Raw genomic sequence first — 22,104 nt, 5'->3', positions numbered from 1 at the left:
GGGAGTTCATAGTGATACAAGTCTACCTCAAGAAATAAGAAAACTCTCAAATAAACCATTTCACCAATGACCTAAAAGAATTATACAAAGAAGAACAAACAAAACACAAATGCAGAAGGAGGAAGGAAATAATAAAGATGGAGTCAAAAGAAGCAGATAATTTGAACAGACCAATCACTAGAAGTAAAACATGATCCATAATAAAATTCTGTGCAAACAAAAGTCAGGACTGAACAGCTTCACTTAGAATTCTACCAAACATACAAAGATCTTACACTGATCCTTCACAAATTATTCCAAAAAACTGAAAAGGAGGGAAATTCATTCCATGAAGTCACTATTACCCTATGCCAAAACCAGACAAAGACATAACAAAAAAGAAAATTACAGGTCCTTATATTTGATGACTATAGATGCAAAAATTACCAACAAATACTAGGAAACTGAATCCAACACCACAAAAAAAGGATTGTACACCATGATCAAGTTAGATTCATTCCAGGGTCACAAGGATAGTTCAGCATATGTAAATCAATCAGTTGATACACCACCACCAACAGAAGAAAAGACAAAAACCATACGATCATCTCAACAGATGCAGAAAAAGCATTTGACAAAATTCAGTATCCATTCATGATAAAAACTCTTACCAAAGTGGGTAGAGAGGAACATATCTCAAATAATAAAAGCCATTTGTGAAAAACCCACAGTCAACATAATATTCAATGGTGAAAAGCTGAAAGCCTTTCTACTAAATTCAGAAACTAGACAGGATAGCCACTCTCACCACTTCTATTCATTATAGTATTAGAAGTCCTAGCCACAGCAATCAGGCATGAAAAAGAAATAAAAGGCATACAAATTGTAAATGAAGAGGTAAAACTGTCACTATTTCCAGGTGTCATGATAATCTATATCAGAGATCAGATCAGATCAGTTGCTCAGTCGTGTCCGACTCTGCGACCCCATGAATCGCAGCACGCCAGGCCTCCCTGTCCATCACCAACTCCCGGAGTTCACTCAGACTCACGTCCATAGAGTCAGTGATGCCATGCAGCCATCTCATCCTTTGGCGTCCCCTTCTCCTCTTGCCCCCAATCCCTCCCAGCATCAGAGTCTTTTCCAATGAGTCAACTCTTCGCCTGAGGTGGCCAAAGTACTGGAGTTTCAGCTTTAGCATCATTCCTTCCAAAGAAATCCCAGGGATGATCTCCTTCAGAATGGACTGGTTGGATCTTCTTGCAGTCCAAGGGACTCTCAAGAGTCCTCTCCAACACCACAGTTCAAAAGCATCAATTCTTCGGTGCTCAGCCTTCTTCACAGTCCAACTCTCACATCCATACATGACCACAGGAAAAACCATAGCCTTGACTAGATGAACCTTTGTTGGCAAAGTAATGTCTCTGCTTTTGGATATGCTATCTAGGCTGGTCATAACTTTCCTTCCAAGGAGTAAGCGTATTTTAATATCATGGCTGCAGTCACCATCTGTAGTGATTTTGGAGCCCAGAAAAATAAAGTCTGACACTGTTTCCACTGTTTCCCCATCTATTTCCCATAAAGTGATGGGACTAGATGCCGTGATCTTCGTTTTCTGAATGTTGAGCTTTAAGCCAACTTTTTCACTCTCCACCTTCACTTTCATCAAGAGGCTTTTTAGTTCCTCTTCACTGTCTGCCATAAGGGTGGTGTCATCTGCATATCTGAGGTTATTGATATTTCTCCTGGCAATCTTGATTACAGCTTGTGCTTCTTCCAGCCCAGTGTTTCTCATGATGTACTCTGCATATAAGTTAAATAAGCAGGGTGACAATATACAGCCTTGACGTACTCCTTTTCCTATTTGGAACCAGTCTGTTGTTCCATGTCCAGTTCTAACTGTTGCTTCCTGACCTGCATGCAAATTTCTCAAGAGGCAGATCAGGTGGTCTGGTATTCCCATCTCTTTCAGAATTTTCCACAGATTGTAGTGATCCACGCAGTCAAAGGCTTTGGCATAGTCAATAAAGCAGAAATAGATGTTTTTCTGGAACTCTCTTGCTTTTTCCATGATTTAGCGGATGTTGGCAATTTGATCTCTGGTTCCGCTGCCTTTTCTAAAACCAGCTTGAACATCAGGAAGTTCACGGTTCACGTATTGCTGAAGCCTGGCTTGGAGAATTTTGAGCATTACTTTACTAGCATGTGAGATGAGTGCAATTGTGTGGTAGTTTGATAATCTATACACAGAACCCTAAAATATCCATATAAAAATTATTAGAACTAATCCACGAATTCAGCAAGGTAGCAGAATATAAGATTAATATATATAAATCTGTTGCACTTCTTTACACTGACAAGGAAATGCCAGAAAGGGAAAGTTTAAAAAAAATCCTGTTTAAAAGTAACTTAAGAAATACCTAAGAATAAACTTACCCAAGAATGGAAAAGATTTACACAATGAAAAGTACAAAACATTGATAAGAAAATTGAAGGTGAGTCAATGAAATCAAGAGATACCCTATGCTCTTGGATTGGAAGAATTAATACTGTTAAAATGGCCATACAATGCAATCTACAGATTTAATGGAATCCCTATCAATATATGCATGACATTTCCCACAAACTATAATAAATAATCCTAAATTTTATATGGACCCACAGAAGACCTAGAATTGCCAAAGCAATCCTGAGGAAAAAGAACAAAGTTGGAGGCATAACCCTTCAAGACTTCAGACTATACTACAAATATACAGTAATCCAAACAGCACAGTACTGACACAAAAACAGACATATGGATCAATGGAGCAGAATAAAGAGACCAGGGACAAACTCACACACCCATCTACAACAAAGGAGATAAGAATATACAAAGGATAGAAGACACTCTTAACAAGTGATGTTGGGAAAACTGGACAACTACAAGTAAATCAATGAAATTAGGACACTGTCTCACACCACACACAAAAATAAACTCACAGTGGTTTAAGGAACTAAATATAAGACATGATTCCATAAAATTCCTAGAACAAAATATGGACAAGACATCCTGACATAAATCATAGTAATATTTTCTTAGATCAGTCTCCCAAGGCAAAAGAAATAAAAGCAAAAATAAACAAACAGGACCTAATCAAACTTAGAGCTTTTGTAAAGCATTTAAGAAACCACCAACAAAATGAAAAGGCAACATAAGGAATGGGAGAAAAGATTTTTGAATAATGCAACAAAGGATTAATATCCAAAATATAAAAACAGCTAATATAACTCAACATTGAGGAAAACAACCAAACCAAAACAAAAACAAAAAACAAAAAAACCCCCCAGAAAACCTAAATAGACATTTATTCAGAGGAGACATACAGATGCATAAAAAATGCTCAACATCTCTAACTATTAGAGAAATGCAAGTCAAAACCACAATGAGGTAGCACTTCACATTAGTCAAAATGGCCATCGTCTACAAAAAATAAATGCTGGAGGGGGTGTGGAGAAAAGGAAACCCTATACACGGTTGGTGGGAAGGTAAATTGGTGCAGCCACTATGGAAAACAGTATGGAGGTGTCTTAAAAAGATAGCTAGCACATAGTCCAGCAATTCCACTCCTGGGTATATATCTGGAAAAGATGAAAACTCTAATTAAAAAGATACACACACTCCAATGTTCATGGAAGCACTATTTACAATAGCCAAGACATGGAACTCATCAACAGATGACTCCCTTAAGATGTGGTGTGTTGTGTGTATGATGGAATAATATTTAGCCATCAGAAAGAATGAAATATTGCCATTTGCAGAAACACGATGGACCAAGAGAATATTATTCTTAGAGAAGCAAGTCAGATAAAGACAAGTATTATATGGTATCACTTACATGTGGAATCTAAAAAAAAATACAAATGAATATATATATACAAAACAGAAATAGACTCACAGGCATCAAAAAACAAACTTATGGTTATGCTTACCAAAGGGGAAAGGTGGCAGAGGGAAATAAATTAGAGGAGTATGGGACTAACAGATACAAAGTACTATACATAAAATAGATAAGCAACGTGGATTTACTGCATCACACAGGGAACTATATTCAATGTCTTGTAATAACCTATAGTAGAAAATAATCTGCAAAAATATTACTGAATCACTTTGCTGTATACCTGAAACTAACACAATACTATAAATCAACCATATTTCAATTAATAATAATAATAACAATTTGTTAATGTAGGGAGTTATGTAGACAAGTATTGGAGTGCTGAAAAGATAAAGGTGAGACTGCAGCAACAGAGACAATAAATATAAGTAGCAGCTACCAACCCTGGGGATGCAGATTGGGTTGTTAAAACCCATAAACTTGAAGGAGGGACCTACAGAGATCAAATTCAGACCTCTTGAGGAGGTTGCTCCCTAGCTGTGGAGGTTCCTCAAGAGTTACACAAAAGACTTAAAGTCAGACATTAATTCTTGAAAAGGTTGTTTTACCTCTAGTTTACTTTTACTGAAAGCATCCCCCCTTCCTTAAGACATTTTACTTTCACCTATTGGAGAACTGTCATACACAAGAATTTGTTGGGACAAGATACTTCAATACCAGATGTAAATCTACCATATGTAAACAAACCCACAAAAGACTGAAAGTCTCTACATGTGGCATGAGGGAGTCACTGGCTACACCCTGTCTTCCAAAAACTTGAGTTCTTTGATTGCCTTATGTGTCCTTTCTCATTTTCTTTGATATTTTTATTCCTTTCTATAATCTTAATGTGATTTTAAGAGCATCATGTGATAAATGCATCCAATCAAACTGTTTTTAGCCAGTAATTATATATGTTAGTTAATTATAAATGTTTTTAATGATTATGAAATTATTCATTATAGAATAAAAATTATTGTATTAAAATTCTTTTGTAACTTTAACATCTTTATTATATCTCTTAACATCAACATTTGTTTTGTAGGGTCAAAGGAAAAAAATTAAACATGAAAATTATAACTGAGTTACAATCTTGTATTGGTATAAAACATACCCACAAATAAGATGTCTGAAAAGAAGCGTACTTCAGAAGAGCTAGAGGATATCATTAGTCAATATAGAAAAGAATCTAGATCGCGGTCAGTGGAGGAATCTGGACTTACTAAAGAAACATCAAACTTGTTAAAGGAAGATTCTGATGAGACATCGTCCAACCAAATTTATGAAACACATCCTAGAAAAAACACATTAGCTATACATGATGATACATCAACATCTTCCTCTGGAAGTAAGTCTAAGAAAAATGAAGAACAAAGGAAAAGTCTCCAATTTTCTGAAACAATTACTACGTATGACAGCCTGCAGTCAAAAACTGGAATTTCACAAAGTTCATCATTATCAGAAACTGAGATGAGGGCTGAATATCAGGCTTTTGTTGACTCCCTATCTCATGAAACATTAGGAAAAATTAGTCCACAACTCTCTGAAGAAAATCAGGAAGGATCTGGCTTACCATCAGATAACTTTACAATTAACCTCAAAGCCAAGGGTTTACAAGAATTCCCTAAGGACATTTTAAAAGTCAAATATGTAAAATATCTGTATTTAGATGAGAATGAAATCAAAAATTTTAAAGGAGCAGACTCAAGGGATATGCTAGGACTTGAAATTCTATCCATACAAAAAAATGGGCTATCAACACTTCCATCTGAAATTCAGTTACTTCATAATTTAAAACTATTAAATGTCAGTTACAACCAAATATCACATATACCTAAAGAAATATCACAGCTTGGGAATATCAAGGAACTATTTTTAAATAACAATTGCATTGAGGATTTTCCTTCTGGCTTGGAAAGTCTTAAAAACTTGGAAATTTTAAATTTGGCTAAAAATAAGTTAAGACATATACCGGATGCCCTGTCTAGTTTGAAAAACTTGAGGGCTCTTAATCTGGAATATAATCAGTTAACAATATTTCCTAAAGCTTTGTGCTTCATTCCCAAGTTAATTTCACTAAATCTTACTGGAAACCTGATAAACAGTTTGCCAAAAGAAATTAAGGAGCTTAAAAATTTAGAAAAACTTTTACTGGATCACAATAAACTTACCTTTTTGGCTGTGGAAATTTTTTTATTGCTCAAAATGAAAGAACTCCAACTGACAGACAATAAATTGGAAGTTATTTCAAACAAAATTGAGAATTTTAAGGAACTTAGGATTCTAATACTTGATAAAAATTTATTGAAAGACATGCCAGAGAACATTTCCCACTGTGCAGTGTTGGAATGCCTTAGTCTTAGTGATAATAAATTAACAGAACTTCCTAAGAACATCCATAAGCTTAAAAATTTAAGAAAACTCCATATAAACAGAAACTATCTAGTGAAAATACCTGAATATATTTCACATCTTAATAATATGTTCAGCCTCGAATTTTCAGGAAATTTTATCACAGATTTTCCCATTGAAATAAAAAGCTGCAAAAACATAGCTAAAGTTGAATTGAGTTATAATAAAATAATGGATTTTCCACTAGGTTTGTGTGCTTTAGATTCTCTTTATTATTTGAGTTTAAACGGAAATTATATTTCAGAAATACCTGTAGATATATCTTTCAATAAACAACTGCTTCATTTAGAATTTAATGAAAACAAACTCCTTTTATTTTCTGAGCACTTATGTTCTCTTATTAATCTTGAATACCTGGATCTTGGTAAAAACAAAATAAGGAAAATTCCACCATCTATTTCCAACATGGTATCACTCCATGTTCTTATTTTATGCTATAATAAGTTGGAAACTTTCCCCACAGAAGTGTGTACTTTAGACAATTTGCGAGTACTTGATCTTTCAGAAAACCAAATACAGACTATACCTTCAGAGATCTGTAACTTAAAAGGAATCCAGAAATTAAACATCTCAAACAATCAATTTATATATTTTCCTGTTGAACTTTGCCACCTTCAATCACTGGAAGAACTGAATATAAGCCAGATAAATGGGAAAAAGGTAAGAGACAGCTTGGGCTTTGTGAGGAAGGGAGGGCTGAGGGGATCAGAATCTACGCTGCAGTGTTTGTGTGTTTAATTTAGCTGGAATATTTTATTTTTTAACCTCAAACATGGCTTACAAATAAACTTTTCAACACAAGAGTTTAACAGGAAAACATTTCACTAAAATGAAATACCAAGTAATTAAAGGTGACAAATTTATAGATTTATTTTCACTTAACTTAAAGATGTAAAATAAACACATTACTGAAAATTTGGAAAATTGACAAAAAAGAAGTAAAAATAAATTCCGGAAGCATACCATCACAATATAACTACTGGACATATGTTGATACAACTTACTTTTGAAAGTGAAAGTGAAGTCGCTCAGTTGTGTCCGACTCTTTGCGACCCCATGGACTGTAGCCTACCAGGCTCCTCTGTCCATGGGATTTTCCAGGCAATAGTACTGGAGTGGATTGCCATTTCCTTCTCCAGGGGATCTTCCCAACCCAGGGATTGAACCCAGGTCTCCTGCATTGTAGGCAGACGCTTTACCATCTGAGCCATCAGGGAAGTTCTAACTTACTTTTACTCTTGCTTTTTCTTATTTATATGATTTTATAAGCAATTGTAGAAATACTGTATACTCAATTTTAAAGTCTTCCATTTTCACTTAACATATACAAATTTACCCATAACATAATCTTCCCAATAATTATTATAACCAATGCATGATATGTGTAACTAATCCTGTTGTTAAGCATTCTATGATGTTTTAATTTTTATCATAAATAATGCTATGATGAACTTCTTCATAAATGTAGCCTTTTCATATTTTACTATTTCCCTATGGAATTTCCCCTAAAGAACTGCTAGATCAATGGGTATAAATGTTCTTACAGCATTTCAGTTTACTCAACACTGACTGAATTTTATGGAAATATTTTTTAAAAATCAAAGAATTTTATTTATATATTAAGATCTCAGGAAACAAGTGAAAAGGACACAGCTATTACCTAGCTATCTTTAATTTGACCACCACAGTCAAATTAATTTGAGAGGCTGGGACTATTATCTGGAGAAGGCATAGGCTACCCACTCCAGTATTCTTGGGCTTCCCTTGTGGCTCAGCTGGTAAAGAATTCGCCTGCAGTGCAGGAGACCTGGGTTTGATCCCTGGGTTGGGAAGATCCCCTGGAGAAGGTAAAGGCTACCCCACTTCAGTATTCTGGGCTGGAGAATTACATGGACTGTATAGTCCATGAGGTCACAAAGAGTCAGACACAACTGAGCGACTTTCACAAGTCACACAAGTCACAAGGAACTATTATGGACAGCAAGATTTCCTAGTATGTTATGTGTCCAACTCTTTGCAACCTCATGGACTAGAGCCCGCCAGGCTCCTCCGTCCATGGAATTCTTGCTCCTCTGTTGAGGCAAGAATACGGGAGTGGGTTGCCAGCTCCTCCTCCAGGGGATCTTCCCGACCCAGGCATCAAACCTGGGTCTCCTGGAAGATTCCAGGCAAATTCTTTACCGTCTGAGCCAGAAGGGAAGCCCAAGATTTCCCAGAGTCTGTTACTAAAAAATACTAGGCCCATGAGCTTTGTGAAGCACTGGGCTCTTAGATAATCACAATGGATTCAGCATATTAAAAGCTCTCAAATGTCCTGCACAAAGAGATTGGTTTGTCTCTATTTAACCCACATTTCCCAAAGTTATTTGACATTTTAAACCTATCTGCTGTATATCCTGGAGAAGGAATGGCAACCCACTCCAGTGTTCTTGCCTGGAGAACCCCAGGGACAGGGGAGCCTGGTGGGCTGCCGTCTATGGGGTTGCACAGAGTCGGACACGACTGAAGTGACTTAGCAGCAGCAGCAGCAGCTATATATACATTTTCCAGAAAGACTACTCCAGAAAATACTTGCTTAAGTAGATGGAATGAATAATAATACATGTTATGTTTTAAAAGTTTCTCTTATACTAAAAGACATGTTTTAGTTCTGTACTATAATCATCAACTAATTCCTTGGCTGATTTATAATCCTCTCACTTTCTCTTCCTATTATCTTCCTATGGAAATCTACAAAGTTGTGTCTTTAATTTTCTCTTTTCTATTAACTGCTTCCTAGACCTCAGCATGCACATAACTCTCAGATCCACATATCTGGAGCTAATCTTTCACCAGTGAGCTAGTACCACAGATTCCCTGGATATTCTCTGTTCTATTCTTCTATTGTCTCAAACTCAATGTAACTTCAAAATCAAACCCACCTTTCTTTCTAACGCAACTCCCTTCAAAATTTCCCCATTTCTGTTTGTGATGCCACTTTCTTCAGACCTGCCAATCTAGAAATCATAGAACCATCACCAGTCATACTGAATCTTACACCAAAGCAATTCTATTTTTCCCCTGAAAAAGCTCTTGGATCCTCTCTCTGATTTTCCCATGTCACTGGCTCCATCCTGGTCCATGCTTATTGCTCAGTTCATGCCTAGACTACTCTGGGAAACTTCTGCTATTCTCTTTGATTCCGTCACCTTCCTTTTCTCAGGACTCATCAAACTACCAGCCTTCATTTCACAGGGCCATTCTTAGGAATCTAGATTCCTTGGATGGGTGGATGGTTGCCAAAGACACCATTCCACATCATTAAAACATCAATTTGAAGGTCACCAAATGAGAAAAATGATATATCAAAACTCCTCTCAAAAGGAATATCCTCTATCATTGGAAAGATCACTTTGATAACCCTCTTGGGGTGAAGGTAATATACTCAAAAGATTCGTCTATAAACAGCATATATTCACTGAACAGTCATCTGAAGAACAGGAATAAGGTTAATTACAGGGCTTTTATTTTGCTGAGTGAAGGATGCCCAACAAAAATTTTCCTTTCAGAGTAGCTCTCTCATCACACAGTTCTGAGGCACTTCCTCTAAGAAATGCTGAGCAAGTTGTTAAAGAATATTTGTTTGAAGGATTGTCAAATTGTAGACCTAGCTATTTGTGTTGATCAGATTCCTCCCAACAGGACCAGATTTCAAGTCTTGCCAGAGGCTAGTTCCATATTCCTTCTCTAAATATATCTCCTTCTGCTTCCTATCACCTCTTTACTTGTCAGCTTTTCACTGGCTATTTTTATGCATGATATTTGTCTTGCCTGAAGTGTCCTGTAACTCCTATTCATTCTCAAAAAGCCATTTGAGTCTCACCTGTTACATGAAGCTTCTTTTTTGTTCTCATTTATGCTGATATACATTCCCTAAATTCTCTCTCTATATTATCGTAAACATTATTTTGGCACTGAATTACTTATTGATTAGTGCTGATCTCTGTTTCATATGTGTATATTTTGGGCTTCCCAAGTGGCGCTAGTGGTAAAGAACCCACCTGCCAATGCAGGAGAAGCGACACGGGTTTGGTTCCTGAGTCAGGAAGGTCCCCTGGAGGAGGGCATGGCAACCCACTCCAGTATTCTTGCCTGGAGAATCCCATGGACAGAGGAGCTGAATATCAGGCTACAGGGTTGCAAAGGGTCCACAGGATTGCAAAGAGTCGGACACAACTGAAGTGACTGAGCATGCACACACATACATTTTGTTCCCAAACTGAATTCTAATCTCCCTGAAGTTAGGATCATCTATTATGCTTCTTTTATACATGGAAGAACACTGAGCTTAATATGCAGTATTTACTTTGTTGTCTGATTATTTTTGAGGGGCCCACATATTCAAAACACTTTTTTGCACTCACAGGACTTCCTCTATTTCAGAAGTCACTTGTGATGACATTTTTTCTGAAGATGCGTATTTCTTCTTTGCCTTAGCAGAGTATTTTAATTCCTGTTACTTTGCAATACTTTTTGTACTAAGAATTTTCATTTGAAGCTACATTGCTAAACTGTGTGTGTCTATTACAAAGGAATTTACTGAACACTTACTCAAAATGTATTATGATTGGGAACATGTATTAAAAAACTATAAAACATACATTATGTCATTTAAAAATCTAAGGAGAATACATACACAAGGGATTAATAAAAAGCTCTGTTGATGAGAGTAGGAGGAAAGAGATCAAATATGGAAGAGAATAGTTTAGAAAGACTTCAGGGAGAAGAAATCAAAGCAGGGTAAGCTTTAGGGACAGAAGGGATAAGGTGCACTGAACATCAAGTGTTGGGAGAGTGAAAAAAGTAGTTAATAAGCCACAGGGTTGAATAGGTAGCATTGGTCAGACTGGGGAGATATTTGGATGTTACACAATTTGTTGTGGGTTTTATTAAGGAAGGGAATCACAAGGACTTTGCGACATAGTGAAAATATCTCCTTTTTTGAAACAAACAAAAAAATCTCTCCTTCCCTTTTATTTCAGAAAAAGTTTTCATCATATAAATATTTATTAAAAATATAATTGTTTAACTTTTGTTACAGCTAACAAGACTTCCAGAAGAGCTGTCTAGTATGACTAAACTTAAAGGACTTGATATCTCAAATAATGCAATCAGAGAGATGCCAACAAATATAGGGAAACTGAGAAGTCTGGTTAGTCTAAACGCAGAAAACAATCAAATAAGATGTCTGCCACCATCTTTTCTATCTTTAAATGCTCTCCAACAGCTAAACTTGAGTGGTGAGTGTCAAGTATAATCAATAAGGATTATCAATAAGTTGAGTTTTAGTTTCTAGGTTGCAAATTTTGCTGCCAAGACAGAATGGCAAGCAATCAACACCATGTATTAAGTGCCCATTAGAAGGAAATGGCTATTGCACATACAGAAAATGAGAGCAAAGCCTGAAGTCCAGTTCCTTCCCTGAAAGAGGCTATGACCTAGCTGGGGAACCTGAACATATTTTCATTTCTGTCTTCTCTGCCTATACCTAATCATTCAGTATTTCTTCCCTTTGTGAACCTGACCTCACTCTCCCTCTCCACACACAACCTTAGGTCAGCATTTTCTCTATTTTCCTTTCCTGCTGGGTACCCTGAACCCACTTCTACACCCTATAGTAATCTAACATCTTACAGTGTTTTACAAAGTAAATCACTTCAATTGCAAGAACAAAAGTAAGTCATTCTAAAAATATCAGAATTCTCAAAGCTAGACTAGTATATTTCTTAATTTTTATTATAAAGTATTTCAAGCTTACAGAAAAAACCACCTATATGCTTACTCTCAGCTATAAGGAATTATTTACTTGAGATTTTTTTTCATTCTTTTTTTTAATTAACTTATTTATTGAAGGATAATTGCTTTACAGAACTTTGTTGTTTTCTGTCAAACCTCAACATGAATCAGCCATAAGAGGAGATACATATATACTTGAGATATTTTTGACTGTTAAGAATCAAAACTTCTTTTGTACTTCTCCGCAGACTAGAAGTAGGGGCAGGTGGCTCACTGGTAAAGAATCCACTGCCAGTGCAGGAGATGCAGGTTCAATCCCGGGTAGGAAAGATCCCCTGGAGAAAGAAATGTCAACCCACTCCAGTATTCTTGCCTGGGAAATCTCATGGACAAAGGAGGCTGGCAGGCTACCATCCATGCGGTTGCAGAGTCAGAAATGACTTCGCAACTAAACCACCACCACCAAACTAGAAGTAACCACTGTACTTCTAGTGGTGTATCTTTTTTCTACCCATTTTTTCCATCCTTGGTAATCATACCCCACACTCTAAAAAAGTATATTCTGCAAGTGTTAGGTACAGTGTTTTTTAAATATCATATAAGTACTGGTTGATAATCTTGTTGGAATATTCTGTCTTCATTGGTATACTGTCTTGTATTAGTTGCTTTGGAGAGGCATTAAAATCTACAAGTAGGACTGTGGAATTTGTATGATTTTTGCTTTAATTATCAATTTTATTCATGTATTTTGAAGGACTAGTATTAGAAAAACACACAAATATGATTGTTTTTAATAACAAAATGGTATTGAATGATGAACAATTGAATGAATTGTTAAATGACTTTTCTGTATCATTGAAAGAATCATGAGCTTTTTTCTCTTAATATCACGTTACACTGATTGATTTTCTTATATCATATCATCCTTGCATTTCAAGATAAATCCCACCTCGCAATGGTGTATAATCCTTTTAATATTTTGTTAGATTTCATTTGTTCTTATTTTTTTGAGGATTTGTGCAAAAAGGATATTGATCTGTAGTTTTCATTTCCTGAAGTGTCTTTTTCTGGCTTTGGTATCAGGGTAATGGCAGCTTCATGAAATGAGTTATGAAGTGTTCTGTCCTCTTCAATTTTTTGGAAGAGTTGAGGATTGGCATCAGATGTTCGTTAAATATTTGGTAGAATTCACCAGTGAAGCCACAAGGTGTAGGGTTCTTCTTTGTTGGAGGATATTTGATTACTGCTTCTGTCTTCTTTCTAGCCATAGATCTATTCAGATTTTCCGTCTTTCTCCATGATATAGTCTTGGCAGGTTTTGTGTTTCTAGGTATTTGTCCATTTCCTCTAGATTATCCAGTTTGCTGGTATAATAATGGTCATAGTGCTCTATAATCTTTTACTTCTATAGAATCAGTAGTAATGTTTCTACTTTCATTTCTGATTTTGGTAATTTGAATCTTTCTTTTTCCTTAGTCCATTGAACTAAGGGTTTATCAATTTTGTTGATCTTTTCAAAGAACCAGCTTTTGGTTTTGTGGATTCTATTGATTCTCTATTTCATTTATATCTGCTCTAAAAATTCCCAAGTGGCTCAGTGGTAAAGGATCCGCTTGCCAATACAGGAGATGCAGGAGATGTGGGTTTAATCTCTGGGTCAAGAAGATTCCATGGAGTAGGAAATAGTAACCCACTTTAGTATACTTGCCTGGAAAATTCCATGGACAGATGAGCCTGGGGGGCCAGAGTCCATGGGGTTGCAAAGAATTGGACAACTGATTGACTGAACATGCTTGCAATCTGTATTTCCTCCTCCTCCTGATAGTTTTGGGTTAATTTACTTATATTTTTCTAGTTAATTTATATATAAAGTAATTACATTCTTTTTAGTGTTGGTATTTTCAGCTATAGATTTCATCTTCAGCACTGTTTCTGCTGCATCTATAATTTTTGGTTATTGTGTTTTCATTTTATCTTTGCATTTTATAATTTCCTTTTTGATTCCATCTTTGACACAGTGGTAGCTTAAATTTGGCATGCTGCTTAAATTAGTAAATTTTCCAGTTTTCCTTCCATTATTTTTGGTAGTGTCATTCCACTGTGGTCAGAATAGATATACTATTTGGCTTTTTTTGAATCGATCTTAATGAGACTTGTCTTGTGCCTTAATACATAGTCTATCATGGAGAATGTTCTATGTGTACTTGAGAAAAATGTGTATTCTGCTGTTGGAATGTTATATGTATATCTATTGGGTTTAATTGCTTTATAGTGCTGTTCAAGTCCCCTAAATGACTTTTTGTCTAAATGTTCTATCCATTACTGAAAGTGAAGTATTAAAGCTTCCATTTATTAATGTAAAACCACCAGATTTTCCCTTCAATCCTATTAGAATTTGCCCAGTATGTTTTGGGGCTCTGTTGTTTGGTTTGTACATACTTCTAATTGTTATATCTTCTTGATGTAATGATCCTCTTATCAATATATACTGTCCTTTGTCTTCTATAACAGTTATTGACTTAAAGTCTTTGTTATCTGATATTACTAAAACCACCCCAGCTCTTTGGTTAGTATTTGTATGGATAGCTTCTGTCCTTCAATACCCAGAGACATAAAAAAAAATACGACTTTCCCAGTCTTTGCAGTTTAGCCCTAAGCTGGGGCACGTTAACACTAAGCCAGGCCACCTACAACTCTGTCTTAGTTGTTTCCTGACTGTGGGAAGCCCAGAAATCCACCTCAGGTGCAGGCCTAGGATTCTCTCAGTTTTCTTCTGGGCAGGTGTCCAGTTTTGAATATGCTTATTGCATTCCATTTCCCCCAGAATATACTGTGGCCCTTCTGAGCCCTAATTCCCCCAAGAAACTTCCTCCTCAGCCTTCTCCTGCCTGGGCTTTTCAATTTGTCTGCTGCTTTCTTTGTCTGCTGTTCTTTGCCCCCCCTCCCTTGTGGGGGAGGGGGAGACAGACAGTGTATGTCTTTACACGGGACAACAACTGCCACCAGGGAGGCTGCTCCAGTCTGAGCTGGGGGAGCAAAACAAAGGTCATCCTCTGTGCCAGTCCGTCAGAAGATCAGCAGACAGGTCAAAATGTAAAAGCACAGTATTCAAAGAACAAAGTCTATGTTGGCTTTCTGATACCAGTACGCTGTACCAGGAATGCAGGCCGCCCCAGTCCTCTCTGACTGCTGCTGCCCTGGAAGTGGAGAGTGGCAGGGAGAAAAGTCTCAGTGCTCTCTTACCAAAACTCTTCTGCCGTTTTCTTCCTGGAACAGGGTCCAACTAACTGTAAAATCCTGGAGTAAATGCCAGAACTATGAAAAAGCTGATTCTGTCATTGCTTTCCAACTTTTGATTGATTCAGTGGAGGACCTGATTTTTTGAGAGGATTACTCTGAACTTGCTGTGATATTCATTAAAGGTGTGGTTTTCATGTTTATTTATACTGCTTAGATTTTGCTGTTTCTGGTCTGAATATTTTACTAAATTGGGGATTTTTAACCTATTTCTTCAAAAATTTTTTCTGCTTCATTTTCTCTCTTCTCTTTGTAAGATTCCAATTACCTTTACGTATTGTCTTACAAATCCCTAAAACTGTGTGTGTGTACACACACAGCTTTTAAGCATCTCATACTGATCTGCCTTCAAGTTTACTGACTTGTCTATGATCTCTAGTCTGTTACATCTGTCGGATTAACTTTTAATTTGAGATACTAAATTTTTCAGTTCTAGAACTGCCATTTTTCTTTTCATAGTTTATAGTTCTCCTCCAAGATTTCCCATTTTTTCATTCATTTGAGACTATGTTTCTTTATATTCTTAAACTTCATTGTATTAACTGCTTTAACAATAAAATTCTTTTATTGTTAACTACAATAATTGAGTCAGTTTTTTTCTCCTGGGAGTGAGCCACACTTTCTTGTTTCTCTGTTTTGAATCCTGAAATCTATCATCAATTCTATCTTTCTCCAAAGAAAGTTGACATTTGTTCTGGTTGCTATTGTTGCTTCATCAGGCACTTAAGTTGCTGGATTAAAAATGCAAACTCCTTTCCTGCAGTTGGCAGCTGCTTAGATCTCACAGTACTTTCAGCTGGTAGCTGTTATATTGGTTATCTGTTGATGTGTGACAAATTTCCACAAAATTTAGCTTCTCAAATCAATAACATATTTATTTCACACAGTTTCTGAGGGTCAGGAACCCAGAAGGTGTTTAGTTGACTTGCTGTGTTTCAGAATCTTGTATGAGATGGCAGCCAATCTATTGGTTGGTACTACAGACAGGCTTGATTAAGGCTAGTAGATTTGCTTCAAAACTTATTTATGTGGCTACTGGCAGCAGAATTGAGTTCCCTGCCATGTCAGCCCCTTTAAGACATGGTAACTGGTTTTCCCCAGAGCTAGTAATATCAGGGAGAGAGAATATACATGAGTCAGAAGCAGCACATACTCCAAGAAACAACCTAGTACCCAGATCTTGGTTTCTAAAACCTTTCTTCACTAAAAGGAACCAGGTTCCTTTATTCTTGGCTAAAATAACATAACCATAAAATATACAAATAACACAAAGGCAGACTTTAGGCCAGTTCCTCTTGAAGTGATTACAAATTCTTTGTCCGTAATCACAGTTTTACTTTTCATGTCAAGTTTATATTATCAATAGATTAAGATGGTTTTGAAAAAATTACATTTAAGGAAGTGGAGCTTACTCTCCACTCTTTGAGGATGGACTAGACTTTATAATCCTGTTCTAAAGAACAAAGTATGGAAAGGAGAAAATAAAAACATTACCTTGCAGAAACCTGACAGACACTATTTTAGCCAAGGGATCAAGGTTAACATGCCAGTGATATCTTGTGGATGTCAGGTATCCCTGAGGTGAAGAGAGCACTCAATCTCTGTGGTGTTCTTTCCAAAAACCCATAACCCCAGTCTATTTATGAAAAAATATATCAGATAAACTCATATTAGGAAATATTCTTCAAACTCCTAACGAGTTCTATACAAAACCATTAAGATCTTGAGAAACAAGGACAGGCTGAGGAATTCTCATGGACTGGAAGACATACCTGTATGCAGTGTGCTATCCTGGAATAGATAACTGGAACAGAAAAAGGACATTGATGGAAATATAATGAAATTCAAAAGCATCCAAAGCCTATTTAATAGTACTGTGTCAATGTTAGCTTCTTGGATTTAAAAATGTGACAGAGGGGACTTCCCTGGTAGTCCAGTAGTTAATACTCTGTGCTTCTACTGTAGAGGGCACAGGTTCAATTCCTGGTTGAAGATCCTGCACACTGGATGATGGGCCCAAAAAAAGTAACATAATAATGTGAGATGATAACATCAGGGAAAACTAAAACTAGATGAAAAGTATTCAAGAACTCCATACAATTTCTGCAACTTTTCCGTAAATCTGAAATTCCTGGAAACAAGAGGTTTATTTTTAAAAATTACTGAAAAAAAGTACCATCACACTTAACTCTCTAAAGTCCATTCTGGTATTGCAAGAGGAAAGCCTCCTATCTTATTTTGTCATTCTCGATGAGAAAAAAGAATCCTTGCTCTGTTTCTATACGTCCTCCTCTTCACTCCTAGCAAGTGGACAACAGTAAGAACTTAAGATCTGCCAGCACTGTGGGGCTCCTCCGCACCGCCTCCGTGGGGCTCCTCCGGCCCTGCGTCCGTGGGGCTCCTCCGCACTGCGTCAGTGGGACACAACAGACCCCCTTTCGTTGTTGTTGTTCAGTTGCCATGTTGTGTCCGACTCTTCGTGGCCATGGACTGCAGCATGCCAGACCTCCCTGTCCTTTACATGGTTGTTATTTGTCTCCATAGTTTTCCTTTACAAAATGATATAATTCAATTATGTTTTTTTCTGCTAGGAAATAATCTTTCAGTTCTGCCTAGTGGTATCTACAACCTTTTTTCACTGAAGGAGATAAATTTTGATGATAACCCTTTGCTGAGACCACCAATGGAAATCTGTAAAGGAAAACAGTTGTATACTATTGCACGCTATCTACAGAGGGCAGATGAAAGAGATGGTAGGTAATGACTGAGTGACTAGCTAGCTTACAAGTCATTTTCTGGTATGTGTATATTAACAAATAATTTGCTTTAATCAGAAGTTTTCAATCTGGCAGGGACATTAAAGTATTTATCATCGTCTCTTTTCTGAAGGCTGGGAGTTTATTTTGATAATTCAGATTATTTAATCTAGGTCTTTACATTTTGAACCATTGAAAAACAGGTAAATTTAAGTCACAGATGAGTTGCTCCCCATCTACTAGCCTTGATGCACTTCAAGAGGTTGTGGCCATCATGATCATGGCCAGACTCAGAGAATCTACATATTGAATTTTTTTATCAGTTCTGGACTATATCACCATTATGCAGTTGTTCCAAAAGTCGTGTTTGGCCTTGAAAGCAGTTCACAGATCAGGTTTACACTGATGGCAATCAGTTCTTGGCCCATTACTATTACTTGTCTGCAATCCTTAGGCAATCTTCATTCCTGCTGTTCTTAAGTACTCCTCTGATTACTTCAGAGACTGGGTCCAGTTTCTTTAAATGCTCTTTCACCAGATGGAGACTGGTTTATCCAAGTCTTTGGATGGAAGTTTCACTGTCTCATTCTTTCTCTGGGTTTGGGTTCCCAACATCTAAGCTTTTTCCTGGGACTCTGAGTTTGCCACTCACTGTCAATCCTCAGAATAGATCCAGATTTTTGTCCTCCAATTTAATGCAGTTTTTAAGTATTAAATCAATTTAATGATCCAGATTTGGGGAAAGAGAATATATACAACTGTCCCCCCAAATCATTCTATTATGTACCCTGTCTGTGTAATCAAGAGGTTTATACCATCATAATCCTTTAATCTGTTGAGATGGTCACTAAAAATGCACAGTCCTCTGTAAGCCACAACATGTATGGTTACCTTAGCCACAGTATGTATTGTTAACCTATCTGAAGATTATGCAAGAAGACGGCCTCATTGATGGAAGGAGCCTAAGCAAAAAAGTCACAGTAGTTCTTTTCTCTAACTTCCTATGCAAGTTGGTTCTGCTATCATAAAAGGGGATATTTAATGGTAAGTTTACTTTTGTAAAACAAAGCTTGAAGGCCTTTGTAAAGATCTGTGTGATTGCTAGGTTACAGTACTTTAGAGAAGGGCTGTAAAGTTACATGACTGAACTTCCTTGTTAACATTCTGTTACTCAAGTTCCTGAGGATAGAAGGTTCATGTGGTTCTAGCCCACGGAAGGGAAAGTTCAACAGGCAATGACAGTAAATCAAAGTCAGCAAAAACAAGAGAATTCAAGTCATTTATCTCCTTTCTTTATTCCCATGGGGCCTTCACACTTCAGGCTTGGCACCACAGGAAGTCATCCTGGGAGATATATTTATCCTGCAATTAACAAGGAACATGGGGTCTCTTCCTTAAAATTTCACTTAGAAGACTGGATTTTCAATTATATCATTAACATAAAATCTAGCCTGAGTGATTAATTGTATGGATAAATATTTTAAAACAGAAAGCACTGAACATATTTGAGATGATTATAGAGGGGTGGCAGATCTCTAGTTTTTGAAAATTCTCAAATTACCCTGGTTAACAGAATGATGGATCTAGTTCATATTAGCTAATAGCTTTTTCTAAACTAAAAACACTCTAATTATGTCTAAGCCAACATTCATTAAATACATGATGTGAATATAAAACAAGCATATATGTGTGTGTGTACAACATATTTATAGTAGTTTTAAACTTGGTTTCTCAGGATAATACCCAAAGAAGCATATTAAAAAGCCAGAACTGAAGGAAGGAGTTAACTTTGTTTCAAATCCTGAAAGAATTAAAGGGTTTAATGATCACTTTGAAGTTGCTTATGATATTCTTCTAAATAGACATTTTATATGAAATTGATATTTATGTTATTTATGTTTAGGGTTATTCAGAATTTAGAAGAAATGGACTAAGTGGTTCAAATTTCTATTTTGTTATCTTCTCAAATTTCAATTAGTATATCTGTACTTATTTTTCAATTTTGTTTGATATATACATTGTTTAAGAGCACAGAAGTAAAAAACCTAGCTATAATATTAACTCAAAATAGAGTACATTTTTCAAAACAGATGGCCTAAATTTTCTTTTATGTTCCGCTGTAGAGAAAATCTTAGCGAAGGTCTTCAAGATAGTTGCCAAGAATATTACTGAAACACATTTTCAATTTTTGTGCCAAAAATTAAACCTGACAATCTCAGAAAGTGATAAGTCTGCATTGAGGTATGTTTAAATGACAACCTGTAGTATAAGCCCATTCTCATGTTCTGGTTTATATCATACTGATATTACATGCTTCTGAAGCATTCATATTAACATGAACCCTGTTTGTTATAAAAGACTGATTTTAGTTTACTATATGTTTGAGATCCATATGGTTACAGTAGTTTGAGAGCAAGTACTCTGAGGATAGACTGGTTGGCTCTAAATCCCAACTAGTTTTGTGACCCTGGATAAGTCCTCTAACTTTTGTATGCCTCAATTTTCCACGAGTAAAATAAACAGATTTACCTCAGAGAGTTGTCATGAAATCAAGTTATAAAGCATGTAGTGCAGGAGCAGTAATGCACTGGTCTACAGTAAATAGGCCACAACTATATTGAGGTCTTGAGTAAATCTCTCTTAGAATCAAATGTTAATTGAATTGTCAATGTTGTACAAGGCAACAAGGGCTGGCATAGGACTGATATTCACTTACTATGTGTCAAACTCTATGCTAAATTTTTATATAGACTGTCTTCACCAGTTAATTCAGTCACTCTGGCAAACTATATATCTAGGTTGCAGTTTAAAACAATGTTCCTAACTGATAATTAAAATAATTATTATTTAAAACTTTTTCAGCACTGTTTCACTAAGCGAGAGAGTCCACCAAGTACTTGATAAGTGGAAAACGGAAAAGAACAACTTGTCAGTAACCACTGCTGCTTTAAGAGATCAACTAACTCGGGCGCTAACTATGATAGGAGCATATGAGATTATGGACAAAATAACAGCTTTAAAACTTTTTTCATGTGCAACTAAATTCTGAACAGCGTATCTAGAATAAGAACTGAGAACTTAGGCTGCACTTAGATAACTGAAACTGGATAGAAGAGAAATGCATGTCATGTCTCTTTTCATGAATTCCTAAGAGATGATACATTTTGGCTACCACTCTAGTGTCATCATAATAAAATATTACAGACACTGTTTTGTGTATTAGTTCTGTTGTTTCTCTACCCTCCCTTCAGAGATACAGATATAAAGACAGCTATTCTTCAGTTCAGTTCAGTTCAGTTGCTCAATCGGGTCCGACTCCTTGCGATCCCATGGACTGCAGCACGCCAGGCTTCCCTGTCCATTAACCAACTCCTGGTGCTTGCTGAAACTCATGTCCATGGAGTTGGTGATGCCATCCAACTATCTCATCCTCTTTCGTCTCCTTCTCCTCCCGCCTTCAATTGTTCCCAGCATCAGAGTCTTTTCAAATGAGTCAGTTCTTAGCATCGGGTGGCCAAAATATTGGAGTTTCAACTTCAGCATCAGTCCTTCCAATGAATATTCAGGACTGATTTCCTTTAGGATGGACTGGTTGGGTCTCCTTGCAGTCCAAGGGACTCTCAAGAGTCTTCTCCAACACTATAGTTCAAAAGCATCAATTCTTCCGCGCTCAGCTTTTTTAGTGAATATAAATCCTTAGGCACTCTTATTACTGTGGGAAAAGTTTAAAAATAGAGGACTGGAGACAGGTGCTGTAGTTGGGAACCAGTATTTCATGTTGCACTTCCAAAACAACAACAAAGACAATAAGATACACTGTGTTTAAATCCATGTACTGTGTTTAAGTACTGTGTTTAATTTGGTCTCACATCACAAAATGTCTGTATCTTTTAAATAGAAGGTTATTTTATAAAGTTAATAAAAACTGTACACTGTCTAGAATATTCCCAATCACTTGGAGACTCAGGTCA

At 36.5% G+C, this 22,104-nt stretch overlaps 1 protein-coding gene and 1 long non-coding RNA gene across 3 annotated transcripts in view; one reads left to right on the top strand and one right to left on the bottom strand.

Moving 5' to 3' along the window:
* Positions 1-22,104, bottom strand: part of LOC102411603 — an 80,151-nt gene that overhangs the window by 46,012 nt on the left and 12,035 nt on the right. The window lies entirely within an intron of this gene.
* Positions 4,699-21,182, top strand: LRRD1 (leucine rich repeats and death domain containing 1). Its single transcript, XM_006078348.4, has 5 exons — positions 4,699-6,965; positions 11,386-11,584; positions 17,969-18,130; positions 20,257-20,374; positions 20,996-21,182. The coding sequence occupies exons 1-5, from the start codon at positions 5,019-5,021 to the stop codon at positions 21,180-21,182; spliced, it is 2,613 nt and encodes an 870-aa protein (XP_006078410.2). The 5' UTR covers positions 4,699-5,018.

This window comes from Bubalus bubalis, chromosome 8 (assembly GCF_019923935.1).
Source record: "Bubalus bubalis isolate 160015118507 breed Murrah chromosome 8, NDDB_SH_1, whole genome shotgun sequence".
Classification (NCBI taxonomy): Eukaryota; Metazoa; Chordata; class Mammalia; order Artiodactyla; family Bovidae; genus Bubalus; species Bubalus bubalis.
Note: the sequence above shows the minus strand (reverse complement) of the source record. Positions and strands in the feature narration are given on the sequence as shown.